Source organism: Budorcas taxicolor, chromosome 18, assembly GCF_023091745.1.
Source record: "Budorcas taxicolor isolate Tak-1 chromosome 18, Takin1.1, whole genome shotgun sequence".
Lineage (NCBI taxonomy): Eukaryota > Metazoa > Chordata > Mammalia > Artiodactyla > Bovidae > Budorcas > Budorcas taxicolor.
Genome location: NC_068927.1, coordinates 67,896,977 through 67,919,723, shown reverse-complemented (window position 1 = coordinate 67,919,723; position 22,747 = coordinate 67,896,977). Strand labels below are relative to the sequence as shown.

The 22,747-nt window shown below is 59.0% G+C and overlaps 2 protein-coding genes across 3 annotated transcripts; both read right to left on the bottom strand.

Annotated features, from left to right (window-relative positions):
* Positions 1 to 1,695: 1,695 nt before the first annotated feature.
* On the bottom strand, positions 1,696 to 5,693 carry ZNF446 (zinc finger protein 446). Its single transcript, XM_052655634.1, has 8 exons — positions 5,492 to 5,693; positions 4,730 to 5,097; positions 4,453 to 4,654; positions 4,050 to 4,180; positions 2,893 to 2,974; positions 2,675 to 2,770; positions 2,073 to 2,520; positions 1,696 to 1,844 (listed from the first exon to the last, which is right to left on the bottom strand). The coding sequence occupies exons 1-7, from the start codon at positions 5,691 to 5,693 to the stop codon at positions 2,150 to 2,152; spliced, it is 1,452 nt and encodes a 483-aa protein (XP_052511594.1). The 3' UTR covers positions 1,696 to 1,844; positions 2,073 to 2,149.
* Positions 5,694 to 10,296: 4,603 nt separating this feature from the next.
* On the bottom strand, positions 10,297 to 15,774 carry ZNF324 (zinc finger protein 324). 2 transcript variants are annotated; one of them, XM_052655626.1, is made up of 4 exons: positions 15,542 to 15,774; positions 13,894 to 14,020; positions 13,482 to 13,598; positions 10,297 to 12,881 (listed from the first exon to the last, which is right to left on the bottom strand). In XM_052655626.1, the coding sequence occupies exons 1-4, from the start codon at positions 15,572 to 15,574 to the stop codon at positions 11,506 to 11,508; spliced, it is 1,653 nt and encodes a 550-aa protein (XP_052511586.1). In that variant the 5' UTR covers positions 15,575 to 15,774; the 3' UTR covers positions 10,297 to 11,505. The 2 variants fall into 2 exon arrangements, with proteins under 2 accessions (XP_052511586.1, XP_052511587.1); XM_052655627.1 differs by lacking the exon at positions 13,482 to 13,598.
* Positions 15,775 to 22,747: the final 6,973 nt, after the last annotated feature.

Sequence of the window (22,747 nt, the reverse complement as noted above, 5' to 3'; positions counted from 1 at the left end):
TTCTAAGTGAACAGAAACTACTTTCAAATAAGGAAAATCTCCCAAGAATGCTGCCCATCCACCCCCACCCGCCCCTCACCATCTGTGTGTGACTGGGCCCTGCCCTGGCACCTTCCTCTGTGACCCCAGCACAGACCTCACCTCTGGCTGCCAGCCAGACTGTGTTATCATGAGGAAGAACCTTTGAATTCTGTCACCTGAGTCAGTCACTAGAGGAATGCTGCGTCTAAGCTTAAATTATACATAATAGCCCAACTCTGGGAGCCCTGACTCACAGGTAGTGAGCATTTAAGCTAGAATTCCTTCCTTTAGCTCACAGGAGACCTCCTGACCACACCTACCTGTGAATGTCTACAGGGAGGAGGAAATGAACACATCCCCTCTGAACCAGGAAATGTTTCACCTGGCTCTATCCCCTTTCAGTGTAAGAGCAGCCTGGATTTTAACACAGACGAGACGGTTCTTTGGGGCACAAGTCTCCTATCGTCTCGGTTTGCTGGCTTTTTGAATTCCGGCGCGACTCCTCGCCCTAACCGCTCAGGCTCAGTTCATCGGCCTGTCATGCAGTGAACGATACAAGCCTGGATGCGGTAACGAGATCACCGGCGCTCAGTTCCACCTTCAGCCTGGCCGTGCTTCCCCAGGCCTGAGTATGGTCAACAGCTCAAAGGTCCCAGAAGGCGGGGCATGGAGGAGGTGGGTCCCTGGGGTGAAGGCTTCTCCCTCCCGGTTTCAGGCTGCAGTAAGCCCCCCACCCCCATCCAGGTGTCCTCCACTTGCCCAGTAACGATGGTTACTGCAGCACTCAACACCCTCCTGCAACCCCTGCATGTGCCCGAGTCTGCAGGGGGCTCAATCCTTGGGCGCATGTTTCCCTGAAATCACCTCCCACAAAATGCTTGTTTTAGAGCAGAATGGAGCCCCGAAGTGCACCGAGTTAACAGCCCCCAAGACGTGCACGTCCTAACACCTGGAGCCGTGAATGTCACCTCACACGCAAAGGGCTTGTGCAGATGAGAGCAGGAGGGTGGGTGGACGGGGAAGCTGTGTGGTCGACGAGGATCACCACGGTTACTGGGGACTCTGGACGCAGCCCTGAGGGCCTGACAAGGAGGAGGCAGTGTGGGACCGCACCATCCACGGCGAGCGTTGCCGATGGAGTGAAGGGTCACAAACCCAGGGGCGCAGTGGCCTCTACAAGCTAGAAAAACTCTTGCACTGCATTCCCCCTTAGAGACTTCAGGAGGAACCAGTCCTGCTGACACCGTGACTGGGCCCAGGGAGACGCAATCCAGAGTCCCAAGAGGATACACGTGTTGTCTCAAGCCGTCGCAGCAGTAGCAAAGTACCACAGGATGCTGGCCGAGACCTGAACGACTGCCCACGAGCCAAACAGGCCACCGGGGGTGACCCACTGTGCAGGCTGTGGGGACACAGCCCTGAGCCGCCGGCCTACAGGCCTAAGTGACATCTGTTCTCAGAGCCCATCCTTGTCCAGAAATCCTTGGAGAGACGTTCCCTTCACGTCCACTCAGGCAGGGACAACAAAGCCAGCAGTGGGGTGTGCGGCCAAGGAGCAGGTGGGCTGGACGCTGGCCCGGCTCGGGGGCCAGGTGCTCGGCAGCTCTAGGGGCTGGGCGGGAGGGCAGGTGCTCTGATCCAACCAGCAGGGACTAGACACCAGGATTCTTCAGCAGAAATGTCTCCAGTTTAAAACTGGAATCTGTTAAAACTCTAAAACGCACAGTGGCTAAACTTCAGCTTTGCAGCTGGCTGCAGACAGAAGCGGGCCATGCTCTCCTGGGCTTCCTGGCCCGTCCACACTCAGACCTCGGGCCCAGCTTCTGCAGGAGGAGTGGGAGAGGCCTGGTCACCAAGCCAAGTGGTCCCAGAGGTCGGGGGAGCCTGCACTAGGTCACCGGTGGGAGCTTGCAAGTCCCCTGGCGGCACTGGGCTGGCGGAGGCCTGGAGCCCAGGCCTCTCAGAAAGCTGGGGTGGGGGAGGCAGGAGACGGGGAGCATTGGCTCCGGGGGGAGACTGAGGGGGGCCGGGGGATCCCCTGGGACTCTGACCTGCTCCAGGGTCCTGGGCGGCCTCCAGATCTCCAGGTCGCACTGGCGCAGGGATGGGGAGGCCGCCCTTCCTGCACTCAAGGGGCCTCGGGCCGGTGGCTCTTGCGGTGGATGACCAGCTGGGACTTCCAGTCGAAGCTGTGGCCGCAGTCGGCGCAGAGGTGGCGCCGCTGGCTGGCGTGGCCCTTGCGATGGATAACCAGCTGCGACTTCCAGCTGAAGCTGTGGCCGCACTCCTCACAGGCATAGCCGCGTGGGCCCGGGAGTGCGCGCGGGGGCGGGCCGGCCGGCGGCTTCTCTGTGCACGGGCCGCCGGCATGCGCGCGGCGGTGGATGACGAACACCGACTTCCAGTCGAAGGCCCCGCCACACTGAGTGCACATGTAGCGCTTGCTCCTTGGCGGCGGCGGGGCCTCGGGGCCGCCGGGCCGGCCCTCGCTCTCATCTCCTGGGGAGCAGAGGAGGCCAGGTCACCTGGGGACCCAGCATTGTCCAGCCGGGGCCGCCTGGGCGCCCCGCCCGCCCCCATCCTCCACCCCCGCCCCTGCCCCACCCGCACCTGCACCCCTACCCCCACCAAGGGACCTCGAGAGGTCACTCACCTGGGCGGAGGCTTCTCCGACCCTCGGATCCGGATACGGAGCTCAGCGCCTCTGGCTGCGACTCGGTGCGCGACTCAGGCAGGGGGTGCGTCAACCCTGCTTGAGGTAGGGGGCCCATCAGGTGAGGGGTTCGCACGAATTTAAGGGGAGGGGGGCCCTTGGGAAGCGCTGGGAGGCAAGGTGCGCCCAAGGGCCCAGAGAAGGAGAGGGGGCCTCACCCAGGGACACCACCGTGCCGTACTTCTCCAGCATCACATCCCAGTTCAGCTCCTTCTGGGACGGCTCCATGAGCCCCCACTCCTGCAGGGACACAACCCATCACCCACAGAACTGTCGACCCCGCACCCACCAGGCCGATCCTGGCCAGAGCCTTGCTGGTCCCTTGAGGGGTGGCAGGTTACCTAAGCCTCACCTGCTGAGATGGGAACCACTGAGTGCTGCAGATGCAGGCCCAGGAAGGGAGCTGCCTCTTGGCTCACCAGTCACCCTCAGCTGCCCCACCCCAGGTTCTGGCCGCACAGAAGGAAGCTGAGGACCCCTGGATGGCCCTGGGACTGCGTGTGCTGCATGGAGCAAAAGGCCAGGGAATGGTGGGGACCCCAACCACCTCTCCCCTGCCTCTGGTTTCAAGGGTAACAGAGATCCTCAGGGAAAGTGCCCAGGGCCTCAGCAAACTTGCAGGGAGGCTGCAGAGCCAGAGGGCAGGCATGGCCTCGCACCTCCAGACACAGCCGGGCCGACTGTAGTTGATGCAACTGGGCCTTCAGGCTGCGGCTGGGTCCTCGCGAGCTTCTCAGTGCGGAAAGGGTTAGGAACAGTGTCACTGGGAAAGGACAAGACCCTGCTGCCTGCACTCAGGACCCAAGCCCTCCAGGCGACAGGGGCTTCCACGCCCAGCTGGCTGCAGCTGAGGGCTGACTGGCCTTGGATGAAGTTCCCGGGCCATTTCCTGGTAAGAGTGTCTCTATTCTGACCTCGGGTGTGCAGGGAGGCCAGACTGCTGGGTGTCACTCAGGCTTTCCTGCCACACTGGGGACCCTGTCCGCTCTGCACATGCCCATGAGGGTTCACCCCGGGTGCCGGCACAGGACTCCTGCCAACCTCCGTCTCACATCTGTAAGTGCGAAGCCCACCTCTGCCAGTTCCCATGACTCTAAACCAGGTTCCCAGTTCCCTGAGACCAGAATTCTTTCCAAGCACTGTTCTGTCCCCCACGCCCTGCCAGGGGTACCCTGATACCAACTCCACTTCGCGGCAGCAGAGAGGACAAGAAGCACTCGCCAAGGAGCCTGGACAGCCGGCAGGACAGAGAGCAGCCCCTGAGGACACCCTCTTCCCGCAGCGGGGCTGCACTCGCCAACCGGGGGCTGCTCACCTGAAGCCGGGGTGGCTGGAAGGGTGCGGAGGTCGGTTCCTGTTGTTCGACGTGCTCCTTGTGGGACTGGGCTGGAGGTGGGGGGCTGGAGGATGCTAGGAAGCCAGGCAGGCAGGGGTCAGGGGCTGTCCCTGCGAGCCAGGGCAGGCAAGGAGCTGGCGTTGGTGCTGTAGCCTGGGCCCTCCTCTGGCAGCAGGAAGGCATGCTCTTTGTGTGCCAGGCACATGGCAGGCAGCCAGCCAGCCCTTCCCTCCAGCCTCCGGGGGACCCAGTCCTTGTGGGGCCTGCCTCCCAGCTGGGGATGCCAGACCCACTCCAGGAGCCCCCAGTCTCCGCACAACCTCTCCTGGACTCCCCCCTCACACTCTCAAGGGGCCCCAGACCTCGTGCACCCGCACCTCACCTGTCTCCTGCACGTAGCCATCAGGCTCCTCCTTCACGCTGCAGCTGAGGTGGGCACTGCCCTCCATCTGGGCACCCTTTGGCGCCTCCCCAGAGGCTTCCCTGAGGGGCTCCACTGTCCCTGAGGGGTGGACACCCCCCAGCGACTCCTCTGTCTTCTGTGTGGCTGGGAGCACAGCTTGCTGCAGGACGTGTGCTGTTATCTGCGGGGGGAGGGAGGGTCATTGGGGTGCTAGGTTCACTCTGTCCCTCAGAGAAGCCACCACCACCACACTCACCCAGCCCAGCAGCTGCCCAGGGTCACGCTGTAGGTCTTCGACCAGGACAACGGCCTCCTCAGGGCTGCCTGGCTGCTGGCCCCGCACCCAGGCCTGAATCTCAGGGGGCAGCGCCCCCAGGAACTGCTCCAGCACCAGCAGGTCCAGTATCTCCTCCTTGGAGTGCACCTCGGGCTGGAGCCACTGGCGGCACAGAAACTGCAGCCGGGCCAGGGCCACCCGGGGACCGGCCACCTCCCGGTAGCAGAAGCCCCGGAAGCGCTGGCGTGCCATCTCAGGATCCTCCGGGGTGGCCTCGGGGTCCAGAGAAGGCAGACTCGGGGGACCCAGTGGGGATGGCATTGTGAGGGGAATCTTCTTGGAGCCACCTGCAGGAAAGAGGGGTCAGAGTGCCAGCCACAAGGCCACAGCCAAGGTGAGGCAGCTGCACACAGCCCAGGGGTGGTGGTGGTGGTACTGATGTCTGGACAGAGAGGACCCTAGTGTGGGGATGCTCGACGCTAAACTGAGGAAAGTTTCGTGGAAGGCAAGGTCACAAGAGCTGGAACTAAGAGCAGAAGGAAGCCTTGTGAACCACTTGGAGTCGGATGGAGCTTCCAGGGAACAGCTAGATGATGCTGAACGCAAGGCCAGGGGAACTACCCCAGGCTTCCAGGGTCAGGCCGAGAAGCCGAGAGTGGGGGAGCCAGGGTGAGAACAGGCTACCCGTCTCCTCCATCTCCGGGTCACGTTGATTCAACAGAGGCACCCCGAGAAGCTGACCTGCGCCACGGCCGAAGCAGGGGCCGACGTGGACCCCGAGACACCGTGCTCGCTGACACCGGACAGCTGTGCGTGACTCACACCGTGTGGACCGTACTTGTGAAAGGCGGAAGCCAAGCAAACCAGAGCCTAGGGCTGTATGGGGCGCTCCGCGGGCAACCGCGTCCCGGCCCTGAGGGTCCGCAGGGAGACGCGTCCACATGCCTCTCCGACAGGCTGGACCGGGCCCTACCCCCAAAGCTAGACTTCCACAGACGGAGGGGAGACGGGGGTCCGCCGCAAGGAAGGGACGGCGCCACAGACGGAGGAGGGGCCCAGATGAAGGCTCGGGGGCAGGGCGCCCCGCGCGCGTCGGGCGGCGGCGGGAAGGGCTCGTGCGCCTAGCCCGCCGGCGCTCACCCCGCCATCCCGAGCCCCTGAGGTGAGCGGCCCCGCCCCCTTCCGCGGGACCCCCCCCCCACATGGGCCCGCCCCTCGAGCGTTGCCCCGGCGACGCGGCCCTGGCCAATCACGAGTCTGCCCTGAGGCCCCGCCCCTCCCGCTGCCCCATCAGCCTGCCCTTCGCGCGTTGCCTCGGCGACGCCGCCCTGGCCAATCACACGTCTGCTCCGAGGCCCCGCCCCCCTCCCGTCGGACTACGTTTCCCATGAGCCTCAGCACGCGAGCAGAGGAGCGGCCTCGGAGCAGGTGCTGTTTCTCGGAGGCCTCGCACGACTGAGGGGCGCCCCGTTCCTCCGAGTGGCATCTGCGGCGCCGCGGGCTTCAGGGGGCTCCCGCCCTGTCCCAGCAGCCGCTCTCCCTTTGCACCCGCTCCCGAAGACTCACCAACTGCAGAGATGGACGGGACCTCCGGACGTTGCGCATGAGCACAGCAGGCCGGCACCTATTGGCCGAGAGGTGAGGCGGGGCGGGGCGTGACCTCTCGGCCAATCAGGCTGGCGCTCCGCCCGGGGGCTCTCCCTGCAACTTCCTTCTGGGCGCCGGCGGTCGCCCTGGTTACCGCGGGAGCACAGCGGCCCGCCTCCCGCTATTTCCAAGGCGACCGCCGGAGCGTGGCCCTGCCCTCCCGGGCGGCCGGAAGTTTCCCAGAGACTCGCCTCTCGGGGTCCCAGGAGGAAGCAGGGGCCTGCCGGGAAGGCTAGCCTAACCCATGGGCGTTCTCCGCCTTCCCCAGGAATTTCTCTAGCGAGGGTGGCACTGGGGTCCGTCATTCGACTACCACTGAGCGTCCTGCGGGTGTGCGGGCACAGCAGGCACTCATCTGCTGATGAGGAAACTGTCCCGTAATCTATATCCTCAGACTCTCAGACGTGCCTTCAGCTGGATCAGTCCTGCAAAGAAAGGTCTCTTCCACCATCTACCATGTGGGGAGAGCTGGAGCTCTAACAGCCTATTCGGGAGCTTTCCCTCAGTCATGTTTGTTTTGGGTCTACCCTTCCAGAGGGCTGCTGGTTTTCAAGCCTTCTGGATTTCTACAGCGTGAGCCTGGTGGGATCACCCTGCACGTCCGCCAGCGCCAACTCAGTATTTGGCTTTTCTCCAAATCGGTACTAGCTCCTCGATTTCCACCCACTCCTAGCTTCCGCATGCCATTGCCTCCTCTTTCACGATCCTACTTGCGGGTTTGTATTTTATTTACTTATTGGCCACACCACACAGAACGTGGGATCCTAGTTCCCCAACTAGGGATCGAACCCTGGGCCCCCAGCAATGGAAGCTTGATGCCAGGAGCCAGCGTGAGGAACTCCGCCCATGGCAAAGGTCATGAGGAAGGAGGCTTCGGCATACGCAAAGGCGGGATCGAGCCTCAGGAAACCCCCTATTCCCGAGCATGTACCCCCAAAACCAGAGTCTGCCTACTTTACTGTTTCACACTCTCACCTATACACCTCTGACTTTACGGGGGGCTGACCCCCCATTACCTCTCTCAGAGAAGGAGTTAACTTACAGCTCCAAGTCAATAAAAATTCCTGGGTGTGACAAGAGTGCTTCAACTTACGAACTCCTCTGAAGGTTATCTAGCCTGCCCGTACAGTTTCGTCCGGCCACATGTGATTGTTTACAGCCTCCCAATCGTGAGAGGCACGAGACGTTTTAGACTTACTAAAGGCAGATTCTTTTGGGAAGTTAGAAATTATTGGTATAGTGGGTTGGTTAGGAATTATATTGGTGAAGGGTTTTTCATTTGTTGTGCCAATAATTGCTAATTCCCTGCCCTGGGTGTGACAAGGGTGTCTCAGGTCAAACCTCTCTGCTGACAGACTAGCTTGTGTGACAACCTCTCAACCATAAACAGCACAGAGAGTCTGGAGTATTTTGAAAGTCTTAGTTAGCATAGGGCTTTTCTCATTATTGAGTCAATGATTGCCGCCAGGCCTCCATATCCTTAGGCACCTGGGAATATATTAATGTATTTGGAATATAGAAAAGGAAATATAGTTTTTGATGTTAGCAATACTAGACTTTTTGAGTTAATGAATTTTCTCTTTTGTTACAGATCACTGTACTTTGTTATAAATCACTGTGTCCTTGCTATGCAAAAATGTAACTTTATCACTATCTTAAGACTAAATAGATCTTAAGGGGAACATTGGTGAAGGGTTTTCCTTTGTTGGGCTGATGTTTGCTGCTAAATCTCCATATTCCCTGCCCTTTTAATGAATATAACTAGCATATAGGAGAAATAAGTATTAACCTTTAAGATTAATCATGTTAACCTTGGGTTAAATAAATTCCTTTCTTAGCTGTAACCCGCTACACCCTCACCCTATAGGAATGCAACTTTATCTGGTACCTTCAGAGGGTGGCGCCTGGTTTAGGACAAAACACCCTTGGAAAAAATAAATTTTCTGGTTAACTGACCGTTATCAGAAAGAAAGGGTCGTAAAATGTCAGCAGGCCTCATGGCCAGAAGATGATGTAAAACCCCTGACTTTTTTTTATACATTTATGTGAAGCACCTGATTTTGATAAAGGTCAGGACTGCTGACTCCCGCGTGACTTTAAAATTTCCATTTGTCTCTATGTGTAACAAAAGGTATATAAGCAAACCTAAAAAATAAAGAAATCGGATCAGTTTCTGGAAAGACTGGTTCCCCCGTGTCGTTCTTTCTTGCTCCCCGTTTTTCTGGCTGAATTCCCATCTGGAGCGTGGGTGCTCACCATGTCTACTTACTTGCCCCGGCTTTTAAGTTCCACGCGAGAAGGAGCCCAAGGAGGGGCACCTTCTGATATTCAAGTGGCGCCTGTGGCCCAACGTAGATGGTGCAAATTCCTTGTCTTGGAGTTTTATTGGCATCCCACGTAAACCAAGTTATTCAGCCTCTTTTTCTCCACTAATATTTCCTACTACACTATCCATTTCTAATCTCTCTTTATATCTGTAATTAAATAAGTTTTTTCCGAGCACACCGATTCCGTCTCCCCTTCGAATTACCCTTGATCCACCGGGGCTGGACCCTGGCAAGTGGCACCTGACCACTGTACTGCCAGGGAATTCCCAAAGGTTAGTGTTTCAAACACTCCCTGTGGTTTCAGTGGGTTTCTGGACCAAGTAAGATGCATGTGTTCAATCCATCATCTTGACCTAGAAAGCCCACAAAAACTTATAACACATTCAGGGTTAAGCAGAGGGGTCAGCCTGGCAGGACACAGCCCAGCATGACCACAAAGGTTTGGAGGACAACTCTGGGGCCCAGACATAGGGGCAGGGGGGCACTTATGGTCGCTGTTCCTATAGGAACAGTGCTGGGGCCTCTGATCACCCCTCAGTACTGGGAGGGTAGACTCGAGGAGGGTGGAGGAGCTGGGCTAGTAGGGGCCAACCACACGGCAAGAAAAGCTCAGTGAAGCAGGAAGCAGGCTGGACAGGGCACCAGGCCTGGCTTGAGGGGTCAGCAGGGCTCAGCAGGGCTCAGGGTGGAAACCAGGTTCCAGGAGCTTCTGAGATGCAACAAAGGTTGCATGTGACTGGCTCTCTGGGAACCTGTTTGATACCCAAAAGGCACCTTTGCTCTTAGTCCCACGGGCTCCTTCCACAGCACTCTGTGAGCTGTGGGGTTTGCCTGCATCGCACAGCCACACCAACAGCCGCCGATGTGACCTGCTCAATGCTCCCTCATGGAGGCCCGCCTAGCGGGAGACAAGACAGAGCCAGCCAAGGCAAGGATCAGGGCAGAGAGGTTGGGCCCAAGACGGCTGGACACTGGCTCAGAGGACCTGCCGCTGAGGAGTCTTGGGGAGCCTGGCCCTGTGTGACTCCTCTCCCTACCTACAAGTCTCTTTCCTTCAAAGACTTGTGAGGTTTCAGGGGTGGCAGCCTGCTTGGCAGGGGGATACTTGAGGGTATCATGTCTCTGACCCCACACCTGTGAGGTCTTGAGGTGATGGAGCTGGAGCACTCACTGGGCTGGGGCCAACCTTCTGGATCACCACATACGGCCACAGCCTCAGATTCCAGGGTCTGGACCCACAAGGGCTCATCTCCCAGCAGAGCTGAAGCGTGGGGCAGCCCCGCCCCATCTGGGTCCCCGACTGCTCAGGGAACAGACAGGCTGCACCTCTACCCTGCAGCCCCTCACAGGGACCAGGCCTGAAGCCAGGGCCCTGCAGCCCTGCGACAACATGTGTGCATCACGCTGAGATGAAACCCACTCCAGGCCAACTTTGTTCATATTTCTAAAAAGAAACCTTTATTAGGGAGTCTCTCTGGACTCTGTCTTATCAGAACCTTCTGAACCACGACCTGGAGGCTGAGGCTGAGCCTGCGGACCTGCACAGTGCCGTGCAGAGTTTAAAATGTACCTCCAAGCCGTAATTTCTAGTCTTTTCCTCCTCCAATAAATGCACTGTTAACTTCCCTGGAGGTGAGACCCCGGGTGGAGATGCCCCAGGTGGAAGGCCACAAGAAGCCAACCGGGCCCCCAGCCCATTTGTCTGCCTCAGTGTCCTACCAGGTGGGCTGTGGCACCCTGGGGAGGGGGTCTCAGAAGGGCGCCACACACAGCTTCAGGTGGTGGCAAGTCTTCAGCCCCATGAGGGGGGCGCAGGCTGGCACACAGCCACTGGATCCCACAGAAGCAAGTGGCCCACCTGCCTCCTCTGAACCTGTTGCTGTGGTCACCTCCCGTCAGCGGAGTGGGGCTGGAGAGGCTTGGATGGTGCTGACTTTAGGGAGGGCAGGACGTAGAAGCTAAGCCGGGACCACAATCTGAGGGAACAAGCATAGCCAGGAAACCGGCACTCTGAACCTTGCCCCCCAGCTCCCTGGGGACTCGCCTCCTCCTGAGGGTCGGCCTCGTGCAGGGAGCCAGGCAGGCTTCACCCTCCAAGCTGGCAGGCTAAGGGTGGGGTGAAGGGGCGAGCTCTCTGCGTCTCAGCCTCCTCTGGGGAGTGGGGACCCCAGCCACAGCAGCCCCTCAGCGCTGTCAGGAGAAACCGCCGCAGGCAGAGGCGGAGCTGGCGGGAGCCTGCGGGGATTGCAGACTGTCGTCAGCAGCCTCAATGTTTTCTCTTCCCCGGAGGTGGGAGTGGAGGCTCAGAGCCCAGCCACTGGTTCTAAAGCCAACAGCCACCTCCCACAAGGCCTCCTGTCCACGGGCCCGCTCCCAGGAAGCCCGGGCTGAACTGAGGCCTGGGGTGGGGGATCTCCCGGCGGCGGGGGTGCAACGGTTCTCTACAAAGCCTCTAGTTTGGGTGGAAACCTCGGAAATGTCTCCAGACCACCTCCACGCCGCCCAGCACCTCCCGTTCTGGTACCACAGTGAAGACACGCGTGAACCGGCAGGACCCTGCAGGCCTACCCCGTCCTTTCTGCAGCCAGACCGCTCGAGGCTGGAGGGGTGAGCTGCGGCCGACAAGCGGCAGATCTCGTCACCAGGTGCAGGAGGAACCCCAGTGCCCACGCCGAGCTCCTCCAGAGTGGAGGCCTCTGCGGAGGACCGGGCCTGTGTGCGCGGAAGGGCCCAACCACCGGCCGAGGAAGGTCGGGCCGCGCCCTCAGGCCTCAGTGGTTCTCAGGATGGTAGCTGGGCCCGAGGTGGCGGGGCTCCGGCTTCCCGCCCCAGCGCACCCTCGGGCGATGCCCCCGAAGGCGGCCTGGCCGGGGGGCGGGGGCCGGCCCGGGGCCGCCGCGCCGACTTCTCGCCGGTGTGGAGCCTCTGGTGGTGGAAGAGGGCCGGGCGCTCGCGAAAGGCGCGGCCGCAGTGCGCGCACACGAAGGGCTTCTCGCCCGTGTGGATGCGCCGGTGGCTGAGCAGCACAGCGCCCTTGGCGAAGGCCTTGCCGCAGTCCGCGCAGCGGAAGGGCCGCTCGCCCGTGTGCAGCAGCCGGTGCTGCCGCAGGTTGGAGCTGTGGCTGAAGGCGCGGCCGCACTGCGGGCAGGCGAAGGGCTTCTCGCCCGTGTGCACGCGCCGGTGCTTGAAGAGCGACGAGCCCTGGCTGAAGGCGGCCCCACAGAGCGCGCAGGCGAAGGGCTTCTCGCCCGTGTGCGTGCGCTCATGCTGGATGAGGTGTGAGTTGCGGCAGAAGCTGCGGCCGCAGCGCGCGCACGCATAGGGCCGGCCGCCCGCGTGGATCTTGCGGTGCTGGCTGAGGTTGGAGCGGTGGCTGAAGGCTTTGCCGCACTCGGCACAGCGGAAGGCCTTCTCGGCCGTGTGGATGCGCTGGTGCCGCACCAGCGACGAGCTGTGCCGGAAAGCCTGCCCGCAGGCCGGGCAGCTGTAGGGCGTCTCCCCGCTGTGGATGCGCTGGTGCTGCGTCAGGTGCGACGTCTGGCTGAAGGCCTTGCCACACTGCGTGCACTCGTACGGCCGCTCCCCGGTGTGTGTGCGCAGGTGCTTGAGCAGGTCGGAGCTCTTCACGAACACCTTGCTGCACGCCCTGCACTCGAAGGGCTTCTCCCCGGAGAGGAGGCCGGGCCCGGGCTGCAGCGCCTCACCCAGCTCGGCCCAGCCAGGTGGCCCACGCCAGGCCGGGCCCATTCCTCGCGCTCCTGGAGGCCCCGGCGCTCTTGAGAAGGCTCCCCCGGGGGCCTCGCGTGCCCAGGGCTTCCGCCGCTCCGACACCCGGGGCGGCTGGCTGGGCGCGGGGTGCTCTGTGAGGGCCTTGTCCCCGGGCGGCGGCCGCAGAGAAGAGGTCAACCGGAGGCTCACGCTGGCGTCGCCGCTGCCCGGCCCCAGCCGGAGCCTCTCCCAGTAGATCACGGACACTCCAGTGGGTCTCCTCTCCCGGGAAGGGGAGATGCCGCGCCGACCCTCGGGGATCTTCCCGTTCTCATAGGCCCCCGCGGTGTGGAGGACCCTGGCAGGCGCCAGAGGGGAACCATCCCCGAAGGCCCCTGGGAATGGGGCTTCTCCAGAAACATCATCGTCCTCCACCAGAGGAGGGGAGCCTGCAGGCACAGAAATGGTGGACGACTGGGTCATCCTGGGCAGGCTGCAGGGGTGGGCGAGGGGACCCCAGACTCAGAGTGGATGAGGGGGAGGGACAGGGGCCTGACTCCCTTCAGGGGCAGAGCTGGCCCTGGGGTTCTCCCGGGCCACTCTGTTCCTCACTCACCAACTCTGGTACTGACTGCCTGAGCCCTAGTACCTACTGACTGCCTCTCCCATGCAGGACCCCACAAAGGCCAGACCGCAAGTGATCTGGGCAAGACTGTGTCCCCATTGCCTGGAATGGAGCTGGCCACCCCAAGTGCTCAAGAAACCATGCACCCGTAAATAAATGGCCTCACGGATGAGGTGGCGAGGGAAGACTGGAAGGGTCTGAGGCTACACACACTGGCTGAGGGTGGGACTCTGGGCAGGTCTCCCCACAGCCTGGGGGCAGCCCCAGAGCCACCCTCAAGGGTGGCCAAAGTCGGAGCCTCTAGAAGAGGCTGAAGGTGAACAGTCAGGAGGGTGGGAAGCCAGAGAGGACCGCGTCAGGGAAGGGAGGCGGAAGGAGCCAACTCAAAGGCTAGCCTCCAGCCCACACCCCGAGCCCCACTCACTGCGGCGGGGCCTCCTCCGGGCATCCCAGGCCAGGGTCACGTCCACCCCACTGAGAACCCAGGGCTCGTCGCCGTGCTCCAGCTGCGTGACCACGCGGGGCCGGGACACAGACAGGCCTGCGGGAGAAGACAGGCGAGTGAGGGGCAGACGGAGGGGCCGGGGCTTCGCCGGACACAGACGGCACCCTCTGTGAGGATGAGGAGGCCGAGGGCACACCCCAGGGCAGGGTCACACCTCCTCCCACGAGCAAGGAAAACCGTGCTGGCAGCAATAGCAGGGGACTGAGTGCTGAGACACCACAGCTAACAGGGATCCTCGGCCAGCAGGCACGCGGCTGCTCCCAGGCTGCCAGGCGAAGAGAGGTTAGTGCTGGCAGCCCAGCCTGGCTTCGTGTGGGGACCCAGAGCTTACCCAGCGAGGCCAGGAGGGCGAAGTTCTCCAGCATCACCCGGCGGTACAGAGCCCTCTGCGCTGTATCCAGGAGCCCCCATTCCTCCTGGGAGAAGTGCACGGCCACATCCTCAAAGGCCATCAGGCCCTGCCAGAGTCCGAAGGTGGACACAATGAAGCACGGCTGTGTGACCCAAGACCCAGCTCTCTGGCCCGAAGGCTACCTCTGCGCACGTCTCTCAGCTGCTACGCCCCCCCCCCCCCCCCCCCGCAACAAGGCTCTGCAGGTGGAACGCCCCTCACCTGGCTGAGCCCCTCCGCCTTTCTTATCCAGGCCATAGATGCCTCTTTAACCCCGCCTGGTCATCTACATGAGGAAGCCAGAGGAAGCCCCAAGGGAAGCCCCTGGTGCCCACCCATTCTCCAGCCTTTGCAAATGCTGACCCACCCCAAAGGTGCCCCCGCTGCTCCTGTACAAGTAACTGCAAGTGACGGCAGCAGAGCCCCCAGGACCTGCCCATCCCTGCAGGGATGCCCTCTCCTGCTGAAACATTCCGAGGCTGCTCTTTGAACCGGAGGGCTGGCTGATCCCCTGCAGTGGCCATAGGCAAGATCCCAAGGACCTGGCAGGCACACAGAAGCCACTTCCCTCCTCCCCTCACAGTCAGAGCTCCTCTATTTCCTCCTCACTCGGCTGCCGCTTCCTTTCCCTCAGCCACCTGCCAGACTTCCCCCAAGAGCCCCAGGACTGCCAGCCATTTCCATCTCCCTAGAGCCCTAAGTATCCATGCCTGTCCCTGGCTGACTCCATGAGATCCCCTTCTCCTACGTTTGATTCCCAGGCTCGGCCTCGCTCAGGACACCTGGACACTGCCGTTGAACAGCTACAATTCCAAGTCCATGTGACACCTCCACTCTAAGATACCATAGACTCTTCCCCATTTCCCCTTAAACCTACTTTCCCTTCAAATGCCTAATTTTGTCTACAGCCCCTCCTTCCCCCCTCCCCCACTCTGTCCCACTGAGTGACAGTTGTCACTGACACAGTCCCAAGGCAAGGACGTAATCAAGGGTTTTCAATTTCAGGCCAAGCTCCCAAATCCTGGCCCCACACCTGCATCCTGTGGGGTGCTCCGCGGAAAACCTTAGAATGGCCCTTCCATTGGGCACTCACGCACATCCCATTTGCTACACCAGCCTATCTACACAGAATTCTCCTCTCCACTGCCCGGACTCTGCCGCAGCCTGCTCCTTGCACAGCGCCACTCTCTCTGCTGCCGTCCATCCAGAAAACGATGGGAAACCGAAAAACTCATGACTTAAAGCATGTCCAGTCTCCCAGTGCCCTGGGACAGTCTTAACTCCTCGGCCTGACCTTTCGGACATATCCTCTCCCGGTCCCGCAGTTTCGGTTTCGGAAGCGCCTACACTCAGGCTTCCCTCCTAGCTTTTGTACACGGGGCAACGTCCCCTCGGAAGTTCTACTCACACCTCACCCCCTTAGCTGCAAGAGGTGGGGATCCCACGAGTGCCCGCCCAACCAGCCAGAACACCAGGGCCTAGGGCGAAGCGCGAGGGGAAGACATCACGTGAAGTGCCTCCCCGGCTCGGGGCTCTGGTCCCTGGAAGAGGCAAAGTGGGGTGGGGCTCCCGGGCTCTCGCTACTCACCTGCTCCTGGTCGGGCTGCGCCGTCGCCGCCATTGGAACCTGCAGAAAGGGCGGGCGCCCAGACGCGGGCCTCACTCTCCCCGTCCGTCAAGGGCGCCGTGTCGGGGCTGCGTGGAAGCCAGAGAGCGCGCGGCTCGGCGGCAGCCCACGCGGAACCCGGGGAAACTGAGACTGGCTACGAGTCGTGGGCCTCCTGGCTCCGCCGCCCGCGCCTCGGGTCTCCTCCCGCGCGTCCTCGCTGCCCGCGCCTCGGGTCACAGGACCCTCCAGCCAAGCCGGCCGCGACCCTGCGCTCTCCGGCCGTCACCGGCGTGGCCCCACACCGGTAGCCAAGTGACAGTCCCAGGCGCCCGAAGTCCAATCTCGTGAGCTCTCATTGGCCCGTGGCGCGCTGCGGACGCACGCGCAGAGACGTCGGGGAGGCGTGGCTTCCGCCTGCCTGCAGGCACGCCGGGCGGGGCCCTCCTGTCTCCACGGCAACGGCAAAGCGTCACCGCGAGGGACGCTGGGAAGTGGAGTAGCCGGCCGTCCAGCTGTCTGTATTATTGATGCTGTTTGTAAATCCTTGTATTGTAAGAGATGGCATCCATTTTGGCGTTCAGTTCAGTCGCTCAGTTTGTGTCCGACTCTTTAAGACTCCATGGACTGCAGCACACCAGGCTTCCCTGTCTATCACCATCTCCCGGAACTTGCTCCAACTCATGTCCATCGAGTTAGTGATGCCATCCAACCATCTCATCCTCTGTCGTCCCCTTCTCCTGCCTTCAGTCTTTCCCAGCATCAGGGTCTTTTCCAATGAGTCAGTTCTTCGCATCATATGGCCAAAGTATTGGAGCTTCAGCTTCAGAATCAGTCCTTCCAATGAATATTCAGGACTGATTTCCTTAATACAATTAGTATCTGGGCTTAAATTTTGCTCACCTTGATACTGAAGAAAATCTAATGTATACCTGGGTAGGACTTGTTTCCTGCCATTCTTGTACACAAAAAATATTTAAGTCCCATTTGGGGTGCACCTTGAACCCACGTCTGGACTACAAACCCAGCCTAAACCCATATATTGGGACTCGAACACAAGGTCTTTTTCTATTTTCCTGGCTTCATGGCATAGCACGAGGGATCCCTTCAACCAGGGATCAAACCTGCACCCCCTGCAATGAAAGCACGGAGTCTTAACCACTGGACTGCCAAGTAAGTCCCAACCCATGGTCATTCAATTGAGATCACACACCGGGTCTCCAGAGTCAATGAAGTTCAGGTTCTTTATGTCTCATCGCAGAAAGAATTGAGTGAGATACAAAAATGATGGGTAAGATTTATTTAGAAACACATTCCCTAAATAGAATGCAGTCAGCCTCAAAAGGCCAGAATGACCATGGGAGAAACACTCCACAGCGTGGGCCATCTCAGAAAGTGAGAGGCCCCAAAACATGGGGTGATTTTTTTATGGGCTGGGTAACTTCATAGACTTAATGAGTGGAAGGGCTTTTCCAACTGTTTGCATAAAGAGGTGAAGATTCTCAGGAACTGGGCCACTGCCCACTCTTTGACCTTTTACCATCGGCCTCAGCACTGTCAAGGTGCTGGTGGACGTGTCATGAGGCTTCCCTGGGGCTTCTCTGCACTGGGGAGGGGCTCTACATGTACCCCCACTTCAGCTGCCTTTGGTGTTGGTAGAGGCTAGGGCTGAACCGGGAGCTTCCCCGCCACGTCCCCAGGTACATGGCTTCCACCTACAACCAGATGTCTTTGAAGATGTGTACACAGGTGTCACTGGGGTGGGCTCTCCAGCTTTCTGGGTCCGTGTGGTGGTCCTGGACTGTGAGACTGACCCCACTGGTACAGATGGCAACCCTCCTCCACTCCAGGCCTCGTGGTGGCCCTTGGGCAGGTTAGGAGTCTGCAGACATCGTTGGTGGGGGACATGATTCTGCTGACCAGGAAGGGGCAGCTGAACCGAAGGGCCTGGCCCAAATGTGTCACATGTGGGGGCTCGAGGGCCCATCCCCCCACCTTCACTCAGTCCCCCTCCCTTCTCCACGTGGATGTCAAACGGATGTTCTTTTTTAAAATGTATTTATGTGGCTGTGCCAGGTCTTATTTGAGGCATATGGGATCTTCCCTGTGGCTGGCGGGCTCCAGAGCAGGTGGGCTCAGCAGTTGTGGCACTCGGGCTTATTTGCATCTCGGCATGAGGGATCCTATTTTCCTATCCAGGGATCAAACTTGCATCCCCTACACTACAAGGTGGGCGCTTAACCACTGGACCACTGGGGAAGTCCTCAAAGGGATTCTTGTCAGATCGAGTCACTCCTCCAATCATGTCTCCCCAACCCGTGCCCCACCCCCATCCCCCCTAGGATAAAGGCCGAACATCAATCTTTCTCCCTTGGGACTTTATGGTAAAGGACTTCAGGTGTCCTGCATACCCTCCTCCAAGCCTTTGCACATGCTGATCCCTCTGAAACTGGACAGAGGGGTTCTTTTAAACAGAACCTTTAAAAGAAAGACATAGCTATGGGACACGACATGGGGCTTCCCAGGTGACTCAGCGGTAAAGAATCTGCCTGCCAACGCAGGAGGCACTGTTTCGATCCCTGGTTACGAAGATCCCCTGCAGAAGGGAATGGCAACCCACTCTAGTATTGTCTGAAAAATTCCATGGACGTGGGGTGGCAAAGAGTCAGAACTTGTTAGGCCCTAAGTGCACAGGAGCTGGGAACTGACCCTCTCTGGCCGAGGGCCCCACGGAGGGTCTCCTGGCAGCGCCGGGGGAGCGTCCCTGCTTCCTGAACAGACTCACTCTGCTGGGGGCAACTGGAATGTCCCGGGGGCAACTCCCTTCCAACTCCTCCAGACTCTGTGACAATAAAGCCGAAAGGGTTACATCACCTTGGAGCCAGGGCTGTGGCCCAGGAGCAGAAAAGAAATGGGTCATGGCCAGGGTGCTGAGGGGTCAGATTCTCAGTGGTGACAGCAATGTCCACGTGCCTCTGGGGACAGAGTGGGAGGGCAGGGGAGGCACTCTGTCCTCTTGTGGTCCAAAGGGTCTTGTGACTTCAAGCCCTCCAGGGAAAGCACTGTGGCCAGGATCTCAGTCACCTGTGTGCCCAGAGCTTACCTGAGGTGTAATCACTGGATTTGAGGGGTACAGCGGTCCTGAGAATAAGGAAGCAGGTCCCTCAAACCAGGCGCATCTTAGCGTGGCCACCAGCTGGAGATGAGCCATCTTTCTCTGCCAGGCCAGAAAAACCAGATCCCTGTAATCACCACTCCAGGCAGACAGGGCAGCTCCCCTCTACGTAGATGAGGAATGGTGGGGCACAAGGAACAGGCAACAGGGGATGCCAGAGCCCAGTACGCAAGGGCACAGGCTGTGAGACCTACAGGGGCCAAACTCTTTATCTATTAACACCACGCTCAAGGTCACTGAGCAGCTAAGCTGTCCTGAAGCCTGCAGTCTTCTGAGCCATATTCCTGAGAGCTGTCACCCCACCAGCAAAAGCAGGGAGGCTCCTGTTGCCCAGGCTGGGTTCCTGGTGGCCTCAGCATTCACGGCCTTCACGGCTGTCCAGCCTCAGGGCGCAGAGGCACAGCTAAGAAAGGAAAGCGGGAAAGGTGAACACAGCTTCAGGGTCTTCTGTTGGGTGTGTACTTCCTGGAGGAGCTAGACCTTCAGATTTCTTTGTGGAAACTTCTGCATTTGTAATTTTTGCATCTGTTTTATTGTTTGGCTGCCTTGCACGGCAGGAGGGAATCTTATCTCCCTAACCAGGGATGGAACCCAGACCGCTGCAGTGGAAAGTGCAGAGTTTTAACCACTGGACTACCAGGGAAGGCGCAGCGCTTATTTTACATCTAATACCATGAGAATCTAGAAAGCTTCCCCAACCGCGCAGTAGTAAAGAATCCGCCTGCAGGTGCAGGTGGGCTCAACCCCTGGGTCAGGAAGACAGCTGGGAGGAGGAGGTGGCAGCCCACCCCAGTATTCTTACCTGGAGAGTCCCTGGACAGAGGAGACTGGAGGGCTGCAGTCCATGGGGTCGCAAGAGCCAGACACGACTGGGGGACTCAGCACACGCAATAGCCAGTGAGTTCAGCGTGGTCGGCAGAACTGTGGCTCTCCAGGAATGCCCACACCCTACCGCCTGGACCTGTTAGCATGCTACCTGACGTGGCCCATAGATGGGAATATTTGTGTAGTATAACCACATGAGCCCTTGAAAGCAGAAAAACACAACACAGATATTTTAAATCTAAGAATGTCCTAGGTCTGACACTCATGTCAGCTGCTCTAAAACCAAGGCCTCAGCAGGGCTGCATGGCTTCTGGGGGGAAAAGGGGTTTCCTTGCCCGTTCCAGACTCCAGGGTCCGCCAGCATTCCTTGGTTCCTGGCTTTTTCTGTCTTCAAAGCCAGCAAACGGCAACTTGAGTTTTTCTCACATGACATCACTCTGACTTGGTCTCCCTCCATCTCTATGCCTTCCTCCTCCCCTATAAGGACCCTTGTTATTATGAGGTTTCCTCCCACCCTGCCAACCGCAAACAATCCAGAATGATCTCCATGTCCCAAAGTCAGCTGATCATCAACCTTATTCCCACCTCCCATCTAAACGTAGGGCTTCTCTGGGGGCTCAGAGGGTAAAGCGTCGCCTGGAACGCGGGAGACCCGGGTTCGATCCCTGGGTTGGGAAGATCCCCTGGAGAAGGAAATGGCAACCTCCTCCAGTACTCTTGCCTGGAAAATTCCATGGACTGAGGAGCCTGGGAGGCTACAGTCCATGGGGTCGCAAAGAGTCGGACACGACTGAGCGGCTTCACTTCCACTTGCCTGTAACAACATGTTCTGGGTGCTAAGTCCTCCACATCTTCGCCGGGAATGGCGCTTCAGTCTGCTTACCACGCATGCTCAGTCGCTTCAGTCCTGTCAGACTCTTTGCGACCCTATGGACTGTGGCCCGCCAGGCTCCTCCGTCCACGGGATTCTCCAGGCAAGAATACTGGAGTGGATTGCCATATCCTCCTCCAGGGGATCGTCCTGACCCAGGGATCAAACCAGCGTCTCCTGCATTGCACACCGATTCTTGACCTGCTGAGCCACCTGGGAAGCCCCGCTTACCCTAAGTGTACTTACACAAAAGTTAAGCATTGCCTACTTGGCTACTTGTTACATCAAGAATGCGTGCATTTTTTATTCTGGTAGATGTTAAAGGAAGAAACGTTCACATATTGGGGCTAGGGGAGTCATTCTTGCTTATATATGATTTAACTTGATTTCTATGCTAACTAAAAAAGATAGCACAGACGGAAGTCAAAATAGGAAGTCAAGAAATACCCAGAGTAGCAGGCAAGTCTGGCCTTGGAGAATAGAATAAAGCAGGGCAAAGGCTAACAGAGTTTTGCCAAGAGAACACATTGGTCATTACACAACAACACAAGAGAGAGGCCTCTACACATGGTCATCACCAGATGGTCAACACTCAAATCTAATTGATTATATTCTTTGCAGCTGAAGATGGAGAAGTTCTATTCAGTCAGCAAAAACATGACTGAGAACTGACTGTGGTTCAGATCATGAACTCCTTATTGCAAAATTCAGATTTAAACTCCTTATTGCCAATTCAGAGTTAAATGGAAGAAAGTAGAGGAAAGAACAGGGTGCACTGGCCAGAAATAAAGAATGTCCATGTTAAAAAAAATAAAGTTTAGGGATTTCCCTGGTGTTCCAGCAGTTAATGCTTCCCAGGCGGCACCAGTGGTAAAGAATCCACCTGCCAATGCAAGAGAGGTAAGAGATGTGGGTTCGATCGGTGTGTACATGCATACACACACACTTACTCTGGTGGTCCAGCAGCTAACGCTTCCCCGGTGGCTCAGATGGTAAAGAATCCGCCTCCAATGCAGGAGACGCGGGCTCGATCCCTAGCCCAGGAAGATCCCCTGGAGAAGGAAATGGCAACCCACAGAGAAGCCTCAGGCTACAGTCCTTGAGGTCACAAAGAACTGGATATGACAGAGCGTGACACGTGCACGCACACACGCACACACCAGCAGTTAATACTCCGTGCTTCCATGCAGGGGACACAGGTTCCAGCCCTGGTGTGCCAACTAAGACCCCACATGAGTGTGGACACACTAGGCTTGAGCTCAGGAGGGCTGTGGTGTGTCACGCTTGCCACTCTTGCTGTCAGAGCCCTGGGCGAGAGGGGGGCTCAGCTTGGCAGGGAGGTGCCCCGCAGGCTCACCTTGTCCTGAGAATGGGTGCAGAGGCCACCTGAGAACAGGTGTGAGCCGCGGCATGCTGCTCACGGCCAGACGACAGTCTGTAGGCAGGCGGCCTCCTCGGCCTCCCTGGGCTTGCTTCCAGCAAGGCCATCACAAGGCAGGAGCTCTGGGGCTGAGAGGTCTGCAGCCAGGATCTCAGGGGCCCAGGCGCACTGCAGGTGAGCCTGGGGGCACCTGCCCTCGTCATCTGCTGGTTTCCACTGAGGCAGGGCCCAGAACAGGGGCAGGGATGGTGGGGTCCACATGTGGTGGTCCCATTCACTGCTTTTCCAAGAGGAGTGAGAGATCCATGTTTTACATGGAGCTTTTTGATTTTATAAAGATTCAAGACTATTCCCCCCCAAACTTCAAGGTTTGTGTAAGAGCTCCACTCTTTCTATATAGAGAGAGCTATATATAAAGTTGGTTTCTGGGCTATCATTTGTGACTCAGGACAAAGGGCAAACCAGGGGCCCAGGGGGCCCCAGAGAGGAAGGCACGGGGCCGGGGCTCGCTGGAGAGCATGCTGCAGCCGCTCTCAGGCCGCCTCTCCGCTCCCTCCCCATCATCGACCTGAAGCTGACACTCCTGCAGGCCTGTGGTGAGCCAAGCTCGGGGCCTGTCTGCCTGAGCTCTCCCCAGCGTTCCGAGGCGTCAGTGCGTCCCCTGAACTCAGACCTTCCCTTCCGCTGACAGGGGGGCTTGCGATCAGAGCGGCAGTCAGGTGTGCCTTGGGGCCTCAGGCTTCTGAGCAAAGGGTGGGCTCAGCTCCCTGTACCAGAGCGGTCAGCTGTGGTCAGCGAGGCCTCATGGCACTGCCTCCCACGCCTGGGAGAAGCCTTTCCCCTGCCTGTCACCCTCCCCACCCAGGCTCTGTGCACTTCATGGAACACCCATGTTTCACTGGTGGTGCCAGAACAAATCCAGGTCCACTGGGTCTG